The following is a 17,025-nucleotide window of genomic DNA, read 5'->3' as shown; positions in this document are numbered from 1 at the left end:
TTTGACTGGTGTCCTTATAAGAAGAGGAAATTTGGACGCAGAGAGACACCAGGGTTGCACTCCAAGGAGGAAAGACCATGTGAGGACGCAGTGAGAAGGTGGCCGTCTACAAGCCAAGGAGAGAGGCCTCAGGAAAAAACAGATCTGCTGATGCCTTGATCTTAGACGTCCAGCTTCTAGAACGGGGAGAAAATCAGTTTCTGTTGTGCAGGCCGCCCAGTCTGTGGTAGTTGATTATGGCAGCCCCAGCAGACCAATGCAGTAATGTATAAAATAGCTTCTAAAAGCCAGTTTGCTATCTGGAGGTGTGTGGGCAAGATATTTTATAAGATAAACTATATGTGTTGTATTATTATCGTGGTTATGTGCTCTTTTAGGCATAATCAGCCGGTCGCCCTGATCCCAACACACATCAGAGTACATTTGCCATTGTCACTGTCCTTTTTTCTGTAAAAGGGAAGGGAGGGGAGGGATGAAGAATGGGGAAGAATTGGGAGAAGGAAAGAGAATGGGCAGACAGACTGGTCCTTTCTTACCGTTGACTGTGGCAAGTAGGAAGGAGCAGACCTTGGTTTGAATCCCAGCACTACCGTTTGCTGGCTCTGTGGCCTTTGGGAAAGGGAGGAATCCTCTCTGAACGTCATTTCCCTTAACTGTCAGGCACCTTCCCAGTTTGCAGGTTCCTTTGAGATCGTATGCATAAAGCATCTAGGCTAGTCTGTGGTCCATACGTGCAAAAAAAAGCATTTTCTCCATTTTAAGTTATTAGTTTATCACTTAAGCCAAACATTTTTGCTTTCTTTTTCTGAACAGTGCATCCTGAAAGTAAACACTAAGTCTGCCAGTTCACCCTGCCCGTTCATGCTTGCTGCACTGCTTTCAGCCTTCGCTCTCTCCCCTTCCGGGCAGCTGGTTCCACAGCCAGCTCACTCACACCTTTAATGTGTGGGTCACTACTGTCACATGAGGAAGCAAAGGGAGACATATCAGTATCTGTGGTGGGAGCTGGATGAGACGTAGGCAAACAAGTGTTCAGTTGTTTTTAAAGCCCTTTTCCTTTAGGTCATGTGATAGATACCCTTCAAGGGATCAAATCTCATCCTCGTTGAGAAGGACACCCCTATCCTGTACGGTGTACAAGATACCTGAGAAAGACAAATGAGCAAGACGAAATTCCCATCTTATTTAATGAGGGATGCTGAGATGGAAGCAATTTGGTTCTAATTCCAGTTTGGTTATGTAATGGAAGTGTAGACATAGCAGTCAGGTCTACAGGAGGAGCTTGGAAAGGACTTCAAGAATGGGCGTTTGAACTGGTGCCAGGCATCACTCAGATCAAGACTGTTATGGCCCCTGTGTCCATGGAGCTTACAATGGAGTTGGAGAAACAGACCACAGGGAAAAAAGCACAGCAAAGGAAATAATTATAAAATGTAATAAGTACTGTCAAACAAACAAATACGTGCTGAGTTAGTCAAAAGTCACAGGGATTGACTTTCAGTGGAGAAATCCGGGCAGGCTTCTCTGAAGAGGTGACATTGAATGCGTTACATTTTATCAGGAAGCACAGGGGAGAGGGCATTTATGTAGGTGCAGAAGCAAGAAAGGCCATAGTATGTTTGGATCATTGCAAGTAAGTCACAAACTGTCTGATGGGAGGTGCATCTAGATGTCCTGTAAATGATTTTGCATGATACTGTTTCTAAAGTACAGTGGTTTGAAAAATGAGGCCATGGTTCTGACCGTTATGTGAGCCTAGTATGTTTATGCTGTATGTCACCATTTAGTGTTTCACATTTACGTTGTCAGCTAGGGGGACCTGGCTCTTGATTAAGCAATAGGACACCATTTGTTCTTATGTGCTGACGTCAAATTATGACCAAACAAAACTATTTTACCCTTGTGAACATTTCTTTAGATCTCCAGATCATGAAGATTAAATAAAATGATAAGTGTGAGTAATGTATAAAAAGTCACATATAAATTTGTTTACTCCATAAGGGTGTCATTTAGTCTTTAAAGCAACTCTTGCCTTTGAAAATACATTAATTCTATTTCTCTTTTTTTCTGGTAAGTTACTATGATAATGATAAGGAATATCAGGCTACTCTGAAATTTGACAGCCACCTGGAATCTTGGGATCGATAACACTGCGTAAACCAGTAACAATCAGAGGAGTTGTTTAGAAGTACCAATTCCTGGGTTGGCTAATTTGAGCTCTATTTTTTTGTAAATAAATTGAGTCTCTGAAACAGCTTCACATGTTGAAAGCGACTTTGTATTTGTGGATTGTTTTTTTCCCTTGAGTCAGAGTATTATAGTACGTCCTTTCCTTTTTTATTGTTTAACTGTGACAGTATTTCATATTTTTAACCCAAGACAGTTGGCTTTCCAAAAATACTGGAAACCAATTCATGATGTAATCGTCCTCACCCAAATCCCAAATTGTGGAAAAACTCCGTTTTCTCACTGTTATTTATAGTTAATGCTTTTTCACACATGAAGACTTGTAAATTGTCTAAGTAGATCCTTGGGAGGTGCGGTAGACTTCTATCCCTTGAGTTATATAGTTATTTTGCTTTGGTTTTTCTTAGAGCTTAATGTTAAAATTTTTAAACATACTAGGTTACGTCTGTGGCCTGGGCTTGACTATGCACTAATACTAGACTAGATAGTACTCTTGTTTATAGTAGTTTGGGATACTTATTTGCCTTTTATCACTTATACTGAAAAAAAGTAAATAATTATAGAAGTAGAAACATCAATTTTTTTCTTCTTTATTTTCTACTACGTCTTTTCTGCTGTAATATGTAGTTTTTGCTTTTATCATATTTCTTAAGTCCTGAAGTAGATGAATGTGTGTATATGTGCATGCACGTGTATTTACACACATGGAAGTACTGTTTTCACACAGTTGTGATTTTCCTTCCATTGCATCTTACTTCTGAGCTATAGTTGTTAAACTTAAGGGAAAGTAAGTTTCCCCAAAACGCATTAAAGTGGATTGTTAATACGTAACCTGAAACACATTCGGCTTTTTTTTCAGCATGAATAATTTTGAATTCGCTGGAAATTAAGTGACAGTTGTTGCAGTTTTATTCATGTAGACTTAGCATTCGTGTCACTCACAATTCTTAATTATCTTAGTACATATTTTATATGGCACAATACCTGCACTCTTACCATCTCCAGCCTCCGCTGAGAGCGTAACACACGGCACCAAAGCAATAAAAATATAAGCTCTAGAGTGAGGAGCAAAGCCGAAACAAGCCGTTTTTACATATAACTTAAGTTTAGGTTCTGTATAGTAGGTTGATCCCTTACTTAACCTTCAATAAAATTGGATTCGAGGGTATTTATATATAAATAAAAAATAAAGTTAATTTTGTTTCATAATTCCATATGAGCAGGTGCCTAGGAATGTATTACAATGACATTTAAACTTCAGCATTAGTCCTATTGGCTGAAAAATTGCTTTGCTTTTTAAGCAACTGTTTTTGAGGTTAAGCATTAAAAAGCTAAGTTGTTGCCATTTGGGAAGGTTATTAAGGTGATTATTATTAAGACTATGTGATCATATCTGTACTGATTGAATCTGCCTGTATTTGACCTTTAATCTCCTGCCAAGTTATCTAAGAAGTCATTTCCACTTTTTACATAATTTGGAAATTAAAATTTGTTACAAATCTGGATACGTTTAAGACTTCATCTCCACAAACCCCTCATGCCCTGCAAACTTCCCTTAATGGGCTCTCCAGTTGTATGTGCATCTAGATCGAGGTCAGATTCTTTGTGTTAGAATGTTAGTTAGCGTATTTGTACACACGGAATCTCCAAGTACGGTTCCAGATGTTGGGTGAAAAGGGAGGCGTCTCAGCTCCGCTGGCCGCGTCGGCCTGTGTCTTCACTTGGTGCAGTTATGGTGGTGTCCGGGGGGTGGCAGGGGATGGGAGTGAAGGGGGTATAAATCTCCTTCCCTCCCACCCCTACCCACCTTCCCCAGAAGGCAGCCTTTTGAAACCATTGGAGACACGTGAGGCACTCAGAAGTGCTTTGAATCAGCCCTGACAGTTGTAGAAGATGAGTCATGGCTGCTTCTCTGCAATATATAGACGTTTCCATTTCGGATAATAAAGATCAATTGAAATATACCAACATCCAGACCCCGGCCCTGGCACGCACCACCTTTAATCTGCTCCTGCTGCCTTGCCTGGGATGCCCCACCCAGGTTCAAACCTATTCGGCCTTTTTCTCTGATCAAAATTTCCCCAGGATAATTTCAGTTCTCATCATCACATAGTGATTTTCCTGAACAATTCTGACTTAATGTTATTATTTTAAAAACAATGATTTGTTCAATGCATAATGACATGAGATTTTATTCTTTTTAAAAAAGAAATACATGATATCGCTTATATGTGGAATCTAAAAAAATGGTACAAATGAACTTATTTACAAAACAGAAATAGAGTCACAGATGTAGAAAATAAACTTATGGTTACCAGGGGGGAAAGAGAGAGGGGAGGGATAAATTGGGAGATTGGGATTGACATATACACACTACTATATATATAATAGATAACTAATAAGGACCTACTGTATAGCACAGGGAACTCTACTCAGTGCTCTGTAATGACCTATATGGGAATAGAATCTAAAAAAGAGTAGATAGGGCTTCCCTGGTGGCACGGTGGTTGAGAGTCCGCCTGCTGATGCAGGGGACGCGGGTTCGTGCCCTGGTCCGGGAGGATCCCACATGCTGCGGAGCGGCTGGGCCCGTGAGCCATGGCCGCTGAGCCTGCGCGTCCGGAGCCTGTGCTCCGCAATGGGAGAGGCCACAGCAGTGAAAGGCCCGCGTACCACAAAAAAAAAAAAGATAAAAAAGAGTAGATACATGTATAACTGAATCACTTTACTATACTATAAGGTATCAATTGAAGCAACAAAAAAAAGAATCCCTTGACTTTGTGTTTTGACTCTTGAATAAGGAAGTGCATGCCCTATGTTCATGCAGCCTGTTAAAAATATTCACTCTGTCATACTAATGACAGTGTATCACCCTAATACGTTACTCCGCCAGGGTATTTTAATTTAGAAAGAAAATTCCTAGAGGTAACAGTAGTGATTCTAGATCATGGTTCTGATGAAAGGGGCCCTGTGAGAGAGGTAAGGGATGTATTTTGTTTATGCCTCCCCAGTGTTCTTTAAACCATGTCAAATGGTTGACTCTTCCAACAATACCTCAGTGCCTTTTTGCAGGAAGAGGAAAATGTTTTCAGTGTCCTGTACGCAGAAGACCGAGAGCTTTGAAAGAGTCAGATAAGCTGGTCTTTGACTCCCAGCTCTGCCATTTACACTCATGCAACCTTGAACGCGGGACTCAACCTCCCTGAATGTTAGTTGTTTCTTCCTTTTTAAATGAGATAATAGTGATACTTTTCCATGCACAAGTGTTGTGACTCCTTGAAATAATATATGCAGGGCTCTTGAAGCAACACCTGGTGCATAATACATGCTCAGCAGTTGATAGCTATTACCATCATGATGATGAAGATGGTAATAATAGGAAGCATTCACTACTCTATGGAGGTTTTTTTTTTTACATCCTTAATAGAACTGGTAATAGTATCTGAAAATTCAGATTTCTTTGTCAGTACTCTAAATAGATTTACTATTTGGGGGCTGCTTTATTTGTTTTTTTTTACTTTTTTGTGTTTTTTTTTGGCTGTGATGTGTGGCATGCGGAATCTTAGTTCCCCGACCAGGGATCAAACCCGTGCCCCCTGCATTGGGAGTACCAAGTCTTAACCACTGGACCACCAGGGAAGTCCCGGGGCTGTTTTATTTAAACTTTTAAAAACATTTAATTGCTTAAATGCTTTTCGATTGTTACAAATAAACAGGGACTTTTCTAAGTGTGGTCCCTGGACCAGACATCATCATACCCTAAGAACTTGTTAGAAGTGTAAACTTCGGGTCTCATCTAGGTCTTCCTAAACCAAAAACTCTGGAGGTTTTCCCAAGGCCTCCAGGAAATATTGATGCCCATTCAAGTTTGAGAGTCACTGCTTTAGAATATATGGGAAACACAGTAAAGGGTGACTTTCATGATCCTACCTTCCGGAAATAACCACTGTTAAAATTTTATTTCCTTCTAGTCTTTTCTCTATGTATGTGTGTATATATACAATGTGTATGTTCTTCTAGTCTTTTTCCTATGCATATGTATATATACTTTTTAAAAAAACATAGGATCATATTGTACTATGTGGGTTTTATAGTCTACATTTCCACCTTCAATATTATGTCATGACCATTACCCCCCGTCATTGAATTTTATTTGAAAACATTTTTAACCATATGACTACATATGATACCATTCTGAGTGTCTCATAATTTATTAACCAACCCCTTAGCCCTTTGAGTTGTTTCCAGATGTTCTGGAGGAACACAGCAGCAGAAGTGAAAATTTGTATTCGTAAATCACTATGAATATCTATGATTGTATCCTTAGCATAAATTTATTGCAAGGGTGGAATTACTGGGCCATACAGTATGAGCTTTGTTTTAGCTCTTACTGTATATTGTCCAGTCATCTTTCAGAAAAGAGGTACCAGTCTGTACTCTTACCGGTTAGGGAAAGTGTGCATTCCCCAAAGCAACTTAAGGAATTAGTCCTTTTGAGTGGGTGTCAAGTTTGATAGAAGAATGCTTTATGAACTGTAAGTCAGTAAGATATCAGTCGACATCTCCTAGTCTTTGTCTTGGCCTACACTTTTGTACTCAGAAACATCAATGGTAGGTGCTGTCTTAGAACTTGTCTCTTAGATGCTAAGGTTGATTTCAAAGTTTTGCTCTTCCCATATTGCCTGCCCTTCACCTCACACTGACTCTACAAGTTTTCTTGAGAGGGTATTGGAACTCTTCTCATGTGTGCTGTGGAACAAGCCTTCTGGGCAACATGGGTGTCATGGTGATCCTGGGTACCTAGGGCTGTAGGGATTGAGAAGGGCTAGAAGGCCTTCTAGGAAGAGAACAACGAATTGCTTTTGTCTGTAGTATCGCAAGACAATTCAGAAACACTTCATATTAAATCTTGCTAGAGAGGGAATGGTGGAAGAGACCTGAGATCGAATGTGCAGTAAGTGCTAAATTAGTGGAAATAATGTTTTATCGTTACGGAGGATATCCTGTATTCGTTCAACTTTAATAGCTATGGTGAAGGCTGGTTTGTGATACCTTTATTTTTTCTTTTTTTCTAACTTTATTGAGATATAACTGACATACAGCACTGTATGAGATGTGCAGCATAATGATTTGACTTACATGTATCATAAATAATTATCACAATATGTTTAGTTAACATCCATCATTTCATATAAATACAAATATTTTCTGAATCTTGCAGAATTAAAAAAAAAATTAATTGTGGGACTTCCCTGGTGGCGCAGTGTTTAAGAATCTGCCTGCCAGTGCAGGGGAGATGGGTTCAAGCCCTGGTCCAGGAAGATCCCACATGCCGCAGAGCAACTAAGCCCGTGCGCCACAACTACTGAGCCTGCTCTCTAGAGCCCGCGAGCCACAACTACTGAGCCTGCGTGCCACAACTACTGAAGCCTGAGCGCCTAGAGCCCGTGCTCCGCAACTAGAGAAGCCACCGCAATGAGAAGCCCGTGCATCACAAGGAAGAGTAGACCCTGCTCGCCGTAACTAGAGAAAGTCTGAGTGTAACAATGAAGATCTAACACAGCCATAAATAAATAAATTAAATAAATAAATTTATTTGAAAAAAGTTAATTGAGTTTGACACTGGGAAGAGATCTTAGAACTTATCATTTTTTTTTTTTTTTTTTTTTGGCGGTACGCGGGCCTCTCACTGCTGTGGCCTCTCCCGTTGCGAAGCACAGGCTCCGGACCTGCAGGCTCAGCGGCCATGGCTCACGGGCCCAGCCGCTCTGCGGCATGTGGGATCTTCCCAGACTGGGGCACGAACCCGCGTCCCCTGCATCGGCAGGTGGACTCTCAACCACTGCGCCACCAGGGAAGCCCCAATTCTGATACCATTATTTCACAGATCAGGAAGCCAAGGTCAGGAGTGCTTCAGTGACCTGTTCAAGGGTATATAACTAGTTAATGAGAGACCTAAGAGTTGAAGCCAAATGTGCTGACTTCTTTTAATTTTTTTAAATTAATTTTTATCGGAGTAGAGTTGCTTTACAGTGTTGTGTTAGTTTCTGCTATACAGCAAAGTGAATCAGTTATACGTATACATATATCCCCTATGTTTTTAGATTTCCTTCCCATTTCGGTCACCACAGAGCATTGAGTAGAGGTCCCTGTGCTATACAGTAGGTTCTCATGAGTTATCTATTTTATACATAGTATCAGTAGCGTATATATGTCAATCCCAATCTCCCAATTCATCCTATCCCCTCTTCCCGCCTTGGTATCCATAAGTTTGTTCTCTACGTCTGTGTCTCTATTTCTGCTCTGCGAATAAGTTCATCTGTACCATTTTTCTAGATTCCACATATGTTCTGACTTCTTTTGAGATCAGTTCTTCCCCCCACTCACATCCTGTGGCTCTTCATAAAATGAGATTTCACAGTACGAGCTTGGAGGATACCTGTTGGTGTACAGTTTCCCTAGGGAATTCTCCCACATCTGTACTTGAAATGGATTACCAAAGGGTGTGATACTGTTATTGATCCTATGAGAAGTTGTGATTGCTGGAACTTACTCTTTGAACATCCGTTTATTTTAGTTTATGTTGTATTATACAGGGACGTCTCCTGGGGAGTCTCCAGGGTAACCGGGGCTCCCTGGGTGCTGACATTTCCAACTTCCCAGGCAGTCAGAAGGTTGTCCTTGACCTGGGGAACTTGAATGGAAGGACGATGAGGTTTAGGGGGACGCTGAATGACCCAGTGCACTCCGGGCACCGACCCCTGCGGGGTGCTGCAGACTGCCACCATTTAGAAATCTTCCGTCTTCTAGGAAATGAAATCAGGCCTCCTCAATTTTATCTTGGCCCTACTTTTGATCACAGACCTCTGAGACGCTTATGAACTTGGGGGCCCTCTCTCCGGAAGAGCGCCACCATGCAAATGTAGATTGATTTTGCATTCCATTTCAGGAGATTGTGAATCCCCTGAGCGAACCTCTGTTTTAGGGAAACTCTTTTCCAGTATACGTTTTTCTCTCCTTTGCAGATTTCATTTAACATAATCGTGAAAAGAGTATTTTATTTATTTATTTTTTTAATTTATTTTTTTTTGAAAAGAGTATTTTATATTTATGTCGTGCTTTCCAATGTAGAGAACCACTTTGTCCACGTTTGGGCCCCTGTCCACAATCCTATCAATCTGTGCTATTCTCCCCACTTGGCAGATGAGAAAACTGAAGCTCAGAAAACACAAGGATTTCCCTAAAGTCCTTTGGTCACACAGCCAGTGAATGGTACGTGGCATCTGGAGCCAGGTCTTCTGGCCAGATCCACTGGGCTTTTGTCTGTACTGCCTGACGTTACATCAACAATAACATGGAAATCTGGCAAGCAAAAATGAGATTACCTCCCACATTTAGAAGAATGATGGGGAAACCCTACGCCAATGCCAGGTTTACAACGTGAATTATTTATGGTGCAGCCATGGAAAGGGACTTGCAGGGTAAAGCAGCGATGGTGGTGTGCACTGGGGAGGCCCCCTGCTCTGTTGCTGGGTAATCCTGTTTACACGTGACTGAGAGACCCTTCTATTCCATCTTATCCTGGAACACAGATATCAAGTGGCCAAGAAGGGCAGCAAGGGGAAACTGTAAAATGATCCTTTTCTTCGTGGGTTAGAAGGGCTTCTGGACTCGTTCACACCGACACACATAAATCAGATGCACTTCCGTTGGAGCCATTTGACAGGGTGTTTGGCTTTCTCAGAAAAAATCTTTTTCATTTAAATTGTGCTCTTCCCTCGACGAGATCAGAAGAGTAACAGTTTTAGTATGTTTCACACAGCAGCAACGCTTTGTATGTATTAAGTGAACAAAAGGCGTGTTTTAAAAATGTGTCGCCAGAAGGCTAAGCAGACAATTGCCAGAATGACAGTGTGGCCTCGAATTCCCCGCAGAATAAATTTGAGAGCTGTCAGGAGACATCCCAGCTTGCTTTGATTGCATCGATGATGCACAGAAAAAGCAGCAGCCTCAGACCCCCGCTTCTCCATCCAGTTAGGGTTTAGCAGATCATCATCTATAAAGCGTGCTGCTCCCTGCAGTAGGATGATGCTGTTTTAGATAAAAGCCACTGCCTTTGTACTAATTAGCGCCCATCGTGTATTTTGAATTGTTTCTGATGATTCCCTTTCCAGGCACCTTATTCTTATTTAATTATAAAAAGAATCCGTACTTGTAATCACATGGAATTCTCGAAAAAGAAAATTAACGGTTTACCCTTTATTCTGCTGGTTCAAATCCCTTTCCCACCTTGCGTTCCCCTCTTTGAGGAAACCAGTATTAACAATTTGATACGTATCCTACTCTTCTCTTTTTTTCATGGAAACATTTCCTCATATACATAATCTGGGATTTCTTTCTTGTGTAATTTTTCAATAATGAAATCGTAGCAAACTTAGTACACCCTTAATTTTTAAGAATTAGAGTGTAGATCTCTTTCTAGGTCAAAACATACAAGTCTATGTCATTCATTTTAATAACTGGAAACATTTCGTTGGGTGGCTGTAGCATCCATTATTCTGCTTCTCACCTATTGGTGAACATTCTGGTTGTTTCCAGTGTTTTACTACAGCAAACATTTATTATTACAATATAAGCATCATTTTATAAGCTTTATGATCATTTTCCATTCAGTGAAGTATGTTGCTAAAGAAGAGAACAAGGTGGAAACCTTCCATCTCCAGCTGTCATCTCGAATCATGCGCTTCTATAATTGGTAGCCTCTTCCATAGTAATAAAATCTTAGAGGTTTACGTGCAGGATATCGCTTTCTATCTGGAGCAGCCCTAGAGGTAGCTTTTATTTTGCGTTGGAGTCATTTGTGGTGAGCTTCTGTGTACGGATTCACTGCAGAGCAGAGGCGATCTTTCAGCTGTCATAATGTCCCATCTAGACCCCTTCCACAGTGAATCAATTCCTTGGGTTTGGGCAAATCCAGTATACTGATGATAGACTACCCCATCAACCATGGTTTGCTAGTTTTACCTTGTTAGACTATAGCCTTAGATTTTCCTGAGTGAGAGAGCCTGGGTTTTAGGGTGAATTAATTTAAAAAGCATTCTGTGGTATTTTGGAATTCGGGAGGGAGGGAACGATGCTTTGATGACGTGAAAAATTTGCCCAGATCGCCTCAATTGCTTAATATCTGATAAATGATGTTACATGGTTCTGGGTTTTGAGTACTCGGGAAGAATTCTTATCATCAGTGTGATTATGAAAACAACCAATTTCCATACGTGAAAACCAGTGCCTGCTTCTTAATGGGGCCACAATGCCTGTTGCATCCCATCACATGTATAACTAGCGAGGAGAAGGACAGTTTTGCACGATTGTAGCCTTTACAAAATAACAGTTGCACGGCAAAGCAGCTGTACTCGAGGCTCTTGAAAGAAGCATACATGGTCCTTTTGCAGGTAATAAAATGGAAAATCCAATTTGCAATTGCAGAAGCAGCCTCTGAGTGACAAATGATCTTCAGGGCAGCGCCGGCCAGAGGGTCACCACTAATCACGGCGCAGGCTGGCTCCCCGTGTGGCCCGGGCCTCCCCAGTGGAGAGGGAGTGGAGGGAATCTGTGTCGGGGAGTCAGCCAGCGTGTCCGCGGATGCTCCGCTTTCTAGCTTATTAGATCCTCTTTGTCACAGTGCTTAATCCTGCCGTCTGATCCTTGTTAGAACGGCACCAGAGCGCCCGTTCAGGCTTCTAATCAAGGAGGTGGGCGAGGGCTCCTAACTAGAGCCAGCGAAGCGTGCGGCAAGTTAGGGCTCCTGCAGCCTGACTGACGGGCTGAGATGCTTCCTGCATGTTATTACCGGAAAGGGAACCCACCTCGGACAGCTGACGGAGGGGCTCAGCTGAGGCCAGAGTAACTTGTTGCTCAGCCCATCGCAGGGACAGGTGTCAGCTTTTCCCACGGGATAATGGCCGAGCTCCACGCGTTATCTTAGCCCTCTTCTGAAATTGCCAGCCTTCAGAGCGAGGTGAGAGAGCCAGAGACACAGAGCCGACTGGCAGGGCCACAGCTGCACAGAAGCAGGTACTGTGTCCTCCACCAGTGACATGCGCTCAGAAAACAAAATCAGCACATCCTGTCCCCCCGAGCCTGCTTGTAGCTAGGAAGAGTTGGCGCTGGGTTTGGCTTGTGAGGTTTCCACCTCTGCCATCTGTAATAGTTGCCTGCGTTAAGGTGTGCTGTGGGCATTAAGCATGGGTTTCATGGTGCTTTGTTAAAAAAAAAACAACAAAAAAACTGCACAGCATCAACCACAAAGCTACTGTTTGCTTCCTGCCCCCGCCATCATTCTTTTCTGTTAGGCTTCCCAGTTCTGGTATTCTGTGAAGCACCTGTGAATCTGAAGTCTGTCTGATACTAACTCTGGCTTAGGGTTGTTTGATAGTAAAGTAAATAAGTGGGGGAGGGGAGGGTAACTCCTCTCTCCACCCTCCCCTCCCTCAGCTGGGATGTACAGATGAGGGGGAAGTGATAGAAATGAAATTGCTCGTGAAGAGCCTCTGGTCCTTTGTGCGTACCCCAACTTCCAGACATCAGTTGAAGACCCTTTGCCCCGAAGGGAACGTGTCCAGCTCCCATCCTGCGTTTGCTGCGTGCTCCAGTTAGCAGCCGGCACCAGCCTTCCCCTCTGCCTCTGCTGTCTCCATGGACGGTGCTGAAATAGAGACGTTGCTAGGCATTGACAGATCCCCGGGGGGTTAGAGGCTTCAGACGAGACGGCCCAGGGCACATAGCTGACCTTTCTTGACACCGTTCCCCCAGGTCTGTCCTGCACGTGTGGCAAGCGGGGAGCATCGAAGTTGAGCGCGTTATTCTCAGAGGATGACCGCTAACAAGCCTGCCGGCTTAGTCAGAGGCTGTTACTGAGTGAGCAAGAGGCCGTGTACATTCTAACGTGGGTTTGTGGGCTGTTGGTGAGAGCATGCAGGCTCTTCCTCTCTGCACCTGTATGTAGATCTCAAGGATAGTCCATTAAAACCTGCTCATAATGTCGGTACTTTTGGAGTGGTGGGCAAAGCTTGGACCTGGGTGGGAGGAAGCTGGCGATGCAGCCTGGGAAAGAAGAGCGGGTCGTCCAGGCAACCCTGGAATAGCTGAGGCTCATCCTTGAGGTCCTTCCTAGACCCTTTCCCTGGTCCACGTTGCTCTCATATTGACCCAGAGCCCTGAAAATACAACGTGCTGAGAAATCCCAACATAGCCACCTCCCCTCCCCTTCCCACCCTTCCTCCCCAGAGTTAAAAAAATATATATATATATATATTCCTGTGATACCCATCTGAACCAGAGGTTAAAAGGAAAACAATCCAGTTGAGTAAATTCGTGGTAATATGTGAATGACAGGGAGTCCTGGAAGCGTGTTCAACAGATACAACTCTACCCACTGGAAATGTAGACCGGATTTTTCATTAGAATAACCAATTTGTTGGGGGATGAAGAGGAAAGATGTTTAGAGCAGAATCGCCTTTATCAGGGAGATCCCCTTTGCTTAGGAATTGGATATGCTTTCCAGGGCTTTTTTTTTGAAAACATATCTTTTTTCCAAAGGTCTCATGGATTATTTCTTTTCGTAGTTGATTCCATGCTGATGTCAGTGGGCAGGGCCTGGAGGCTGGAAGATGATACTGTGTAAGCGTAGGTTGTCTAAGAGGTGAATGTTTTAAGAGACATGCTTTTACCTCTAGTGCCTCCGCCTCCAACTTTTTAGTGAATTGCTTACCCCGTGGTTACTGTCACCTGGTAGCTCAGCCATTCCCTCGATGACCATGCTTCCTAAGAATAGTGGGCAGCATAACACACTCTGTGTTTAAAACAGGACACTTCAGAAATACAGACTTGTTTTAAATAGAAGACTTTTTCTAGGAATTTCTATTACATTCATTTTTAGGAAATGTGGAAATAGGACAAGAAGTAATGAGAGAATGATGTGGACGACAGGACATAGAGGAAATGAGAATTATAGTGAAATTTAACCAAGCGATCAGTTTGATTCTCGGGAAGCTGAAAACCCCTTCCTTTCTCCAAGTAAAGATAAAAACAAAATATCTAAATGGCAGTCCATTGCCAACAAGGTTACACCCTGGTAGGATACTCAGCTAAACCGAATATGTGCGATGTTTGGATTTCCATTTACCCCAAGCAATTTTCTGACTCATGGTTGAGAGAATAAAGCTCATTAATTTCTCAAGTGATTTAATATCTGACTAATGATGTTTAACCATTAAGATGAGGAAACTGACAATATTGATAATCTTGGAGAGAAATGTATCTGCTTATTTTCGTACTTAACACCAGCAGGTTCTAAGTAGCTTTGGAAAGATCATGATGAATTACTTGCTCTCAATATTTAGTAAATCTGCTATCTTTAAAAGCATTTCATGAAATGGTAATCACTTTTATATTGGTCTTTTCTTTCTCCATTATTCTGAATAGTTGCAAGTTCATAGAGGCACACCTCAGAGATATTGTAGTTTGGATTCCAGACCACCGCAATAAAGCAAATATCACAATAAAGGCATTCACGCCAGCTTGTTGGTTTCCCAGTACCTATAAAAATTATGTTTACACTATACTGTAGTCTGTTAAATGTGCAATAGTGTTATATCTAAAATGACAATGTACATACTTTAATTAAAAAATAATTTATTGCTAAAAAATGCTAACCATCATCTGAGCCTTCAGTGACTTGTAGTAGTGACATCAAAGATCACTGACCACAGATCACTATAACATATATAATAGTAATAAAATGGATATCGCAAGAATTACGAAAATGTGACACAGAGACACAAAGTAAGCAAATGATGTTGGAAAAATGATACCGGCAGGCTTGTTGGACATCGGGTTGCCACAGACCTTCGCTTTATACAAAATGCAGTATCTGCGAACCACAGTAAAGTGAAGCATGATAAAACAAGTTCCACCTGTGTAACAAAAAGAAGACGGATTCAAGGTATTGATTCTTTTGTTTTAAGAAATGCTACGTCATCCTGGTAAACATTTTCTTTTCATTCCCAAAGCTTGGATTAGCTAGGAAGTTGATGGGCTTTGTGCGATGCTTGCATCCTAGAATATGTTTTCCTTATCCTGAAGTTATCACTTATGACAATATTGGCCGTAGAGCCTGAGAACAGGACAGATATGGCACTTTGGTTGTGTCCTGGGAAGAATAAATTGCTTGGTGTCTTTGCTCAAAAAGCCTTGGACTGTAGACCAGGGGTCTGCAAATGGACTTCCTCCGTAGGACTTTAAGGGAAAGGATTTCGGTGAGTCTGCCAAGTAAAGCACATACGGCTCTGCTGTGTCACATCTGTCCCTGTGTCTTTCTTAGGCAAGCAGGTTCTAGGAAGCTCTTTCTCACGCTGCCTTTTCCATGTTTAAATATACCAAACAGAAAAACAGAGAGAGAGCTGACTGACCCGTCCATCAACAGGTGGTACCCAGATGCTGGCTGCCTTCATTAACTCATCCTTGGTTGATCTAGGTTGACATGTAACCTGATAGCTTCACCAAGCATTGTAGGAAAAATAAGAGATTTGGAGTCAGAAGCCTTAGATTCCAATCCCTACTCTGACATTTTCTGATCTTGGACATATTACTTAATTTCCCCCCAAGTTTCCATTTCTTTGTCTATAAAGCGATGTCAATTACTGACCTTAGGGATTGTTGGAGAATCAAAGGTGGAAATGCTTTTTACAGGTAATTTGTCAACTGGTAAGGGCTGTAGGTGTGTGCGTTTTTACCCTCACCATGTTGATGAGACTCATTTAGTGCTGATTCCGAGGTGTGTTTATAGTACCCGAATGAGGCGATAATCATTCTACTTGGGCAGTATTCTTATCTTTCTTCACTCGTGTCCTGCTTTGATGAAAAGTGGTGGTGATTGGTTCAGGTTTATTTTATTTTATCTTTTGAATTTAATTTTATTTATTTTTTTATACAGCAGGTTCTTATTAGTTATCTATTTTATACATATCAGTGTATACACGTCAATCCCAATCTCCCAATTCATCACACCACCACCACCACCACCACCACCCCTGCCACTTTCCCGCCTTGGTGTCCATACGTTTGTTCTCTACATCGTTGTCTATTTCTGCCCTGCAAACCGGTTCATCTGTACCGTTTTTCTAGGTTCCGCATGGGTCAGGTTTAGATCAGATTGGACAAGTGGTGATGCACACTGTCAAGATGGAATTTGGGGAGGTTCTGCTATTAATGGTTCTCTCGATCTTGGAGGGCCATTGTCGTTTCTGTAGCAAATACTTGGAAAAATGAAGCAAATGCTTCATTTGCAAGAATTCCAAGTTTACTTCCTTCTTACATCTTTACTCCCTCTCTCCTCCCTCCCTCCCTCCCTCCCTTCCTTCCTTCTTAATTTCTTGGGCCAGTGTACAATCGCTGACATGGCATGTATATCAGTGATGACTTTTGGTAAAACTTTTTAAAAGAAATTAAATGACTCAAAAAATGCTTAAGGTTGTGCTATGATTACTGAGCAGGAATTACTTCTTAGATTTGATTTCTGTTGGTTGGATGACCTTCACCTTTTCTTTTTCCCCCCTCCTTCTTTTTAGGAAACTTGGATTTAACTGGTCAGAAGCAGATATTCAAAGCAGAGAACAACCCCTGGGTTACCCCCATTGCTGACCAATTCCAGCTTGGTGTGTCCCATGTTTTTGAATACATCCGCTCTGAGACGTACAAATAGTAAGTAGACTATGATTTTCTGAAATAGTTTGGTTTTACAGTAATTATGCCGTTTTTAAAAACCTATCGTGTGATCTT

General features: G+C 41.9%; 1 protein-coding gene across 5 annotated transcripts in view; it reads left to right on the top strand.

Annotated features, from left to right (window-relative positions):
* The window catches only part of RSU1 (Ras suppressor protein 1), a 366,553-nt gene that overhangs the window by 87,435 nt on the left and 262,093 nt on the right, over positions 1–17,025 (top strand). For all 5 annotated transcript variants that reach the window (XR_010934332.1, XM_067704126.1, XM_067704106.1 and 2 more), the window contains one exon: positions 16,815–16,947. Coding sequence is in view for 4 of the 5 variants with exons in the window: in XM_067704126.1 (XP_067560227.1) it covers positions 16,815–16,947 (133 nt within the window). In the remaining variant the exon portion in view is untranslated. The remainder of the gene's footprint in view (positions 1–16,814; positions 16,948–17,025) is intronic.

This window comes from Pseudorca crassidens, chromosome 1, assembly GCF_039906515.1.
Source record: "Pseudorca crassidens isolate mPseCra1 chromosome 1, mPseCra1.hap1, whole genome shotgun sequence".
Lineage (NCBI taxonomy): Eukaryota > Metazoa > Chordata > Mammalia > Artiodactyla > Delphinidae > Pseudorca > Pseudorca crassidens.
Note: the sequence above shows the minus strand (reverse complement) of the source record. Positions and strands in the feature narration are given on the sequence as shown.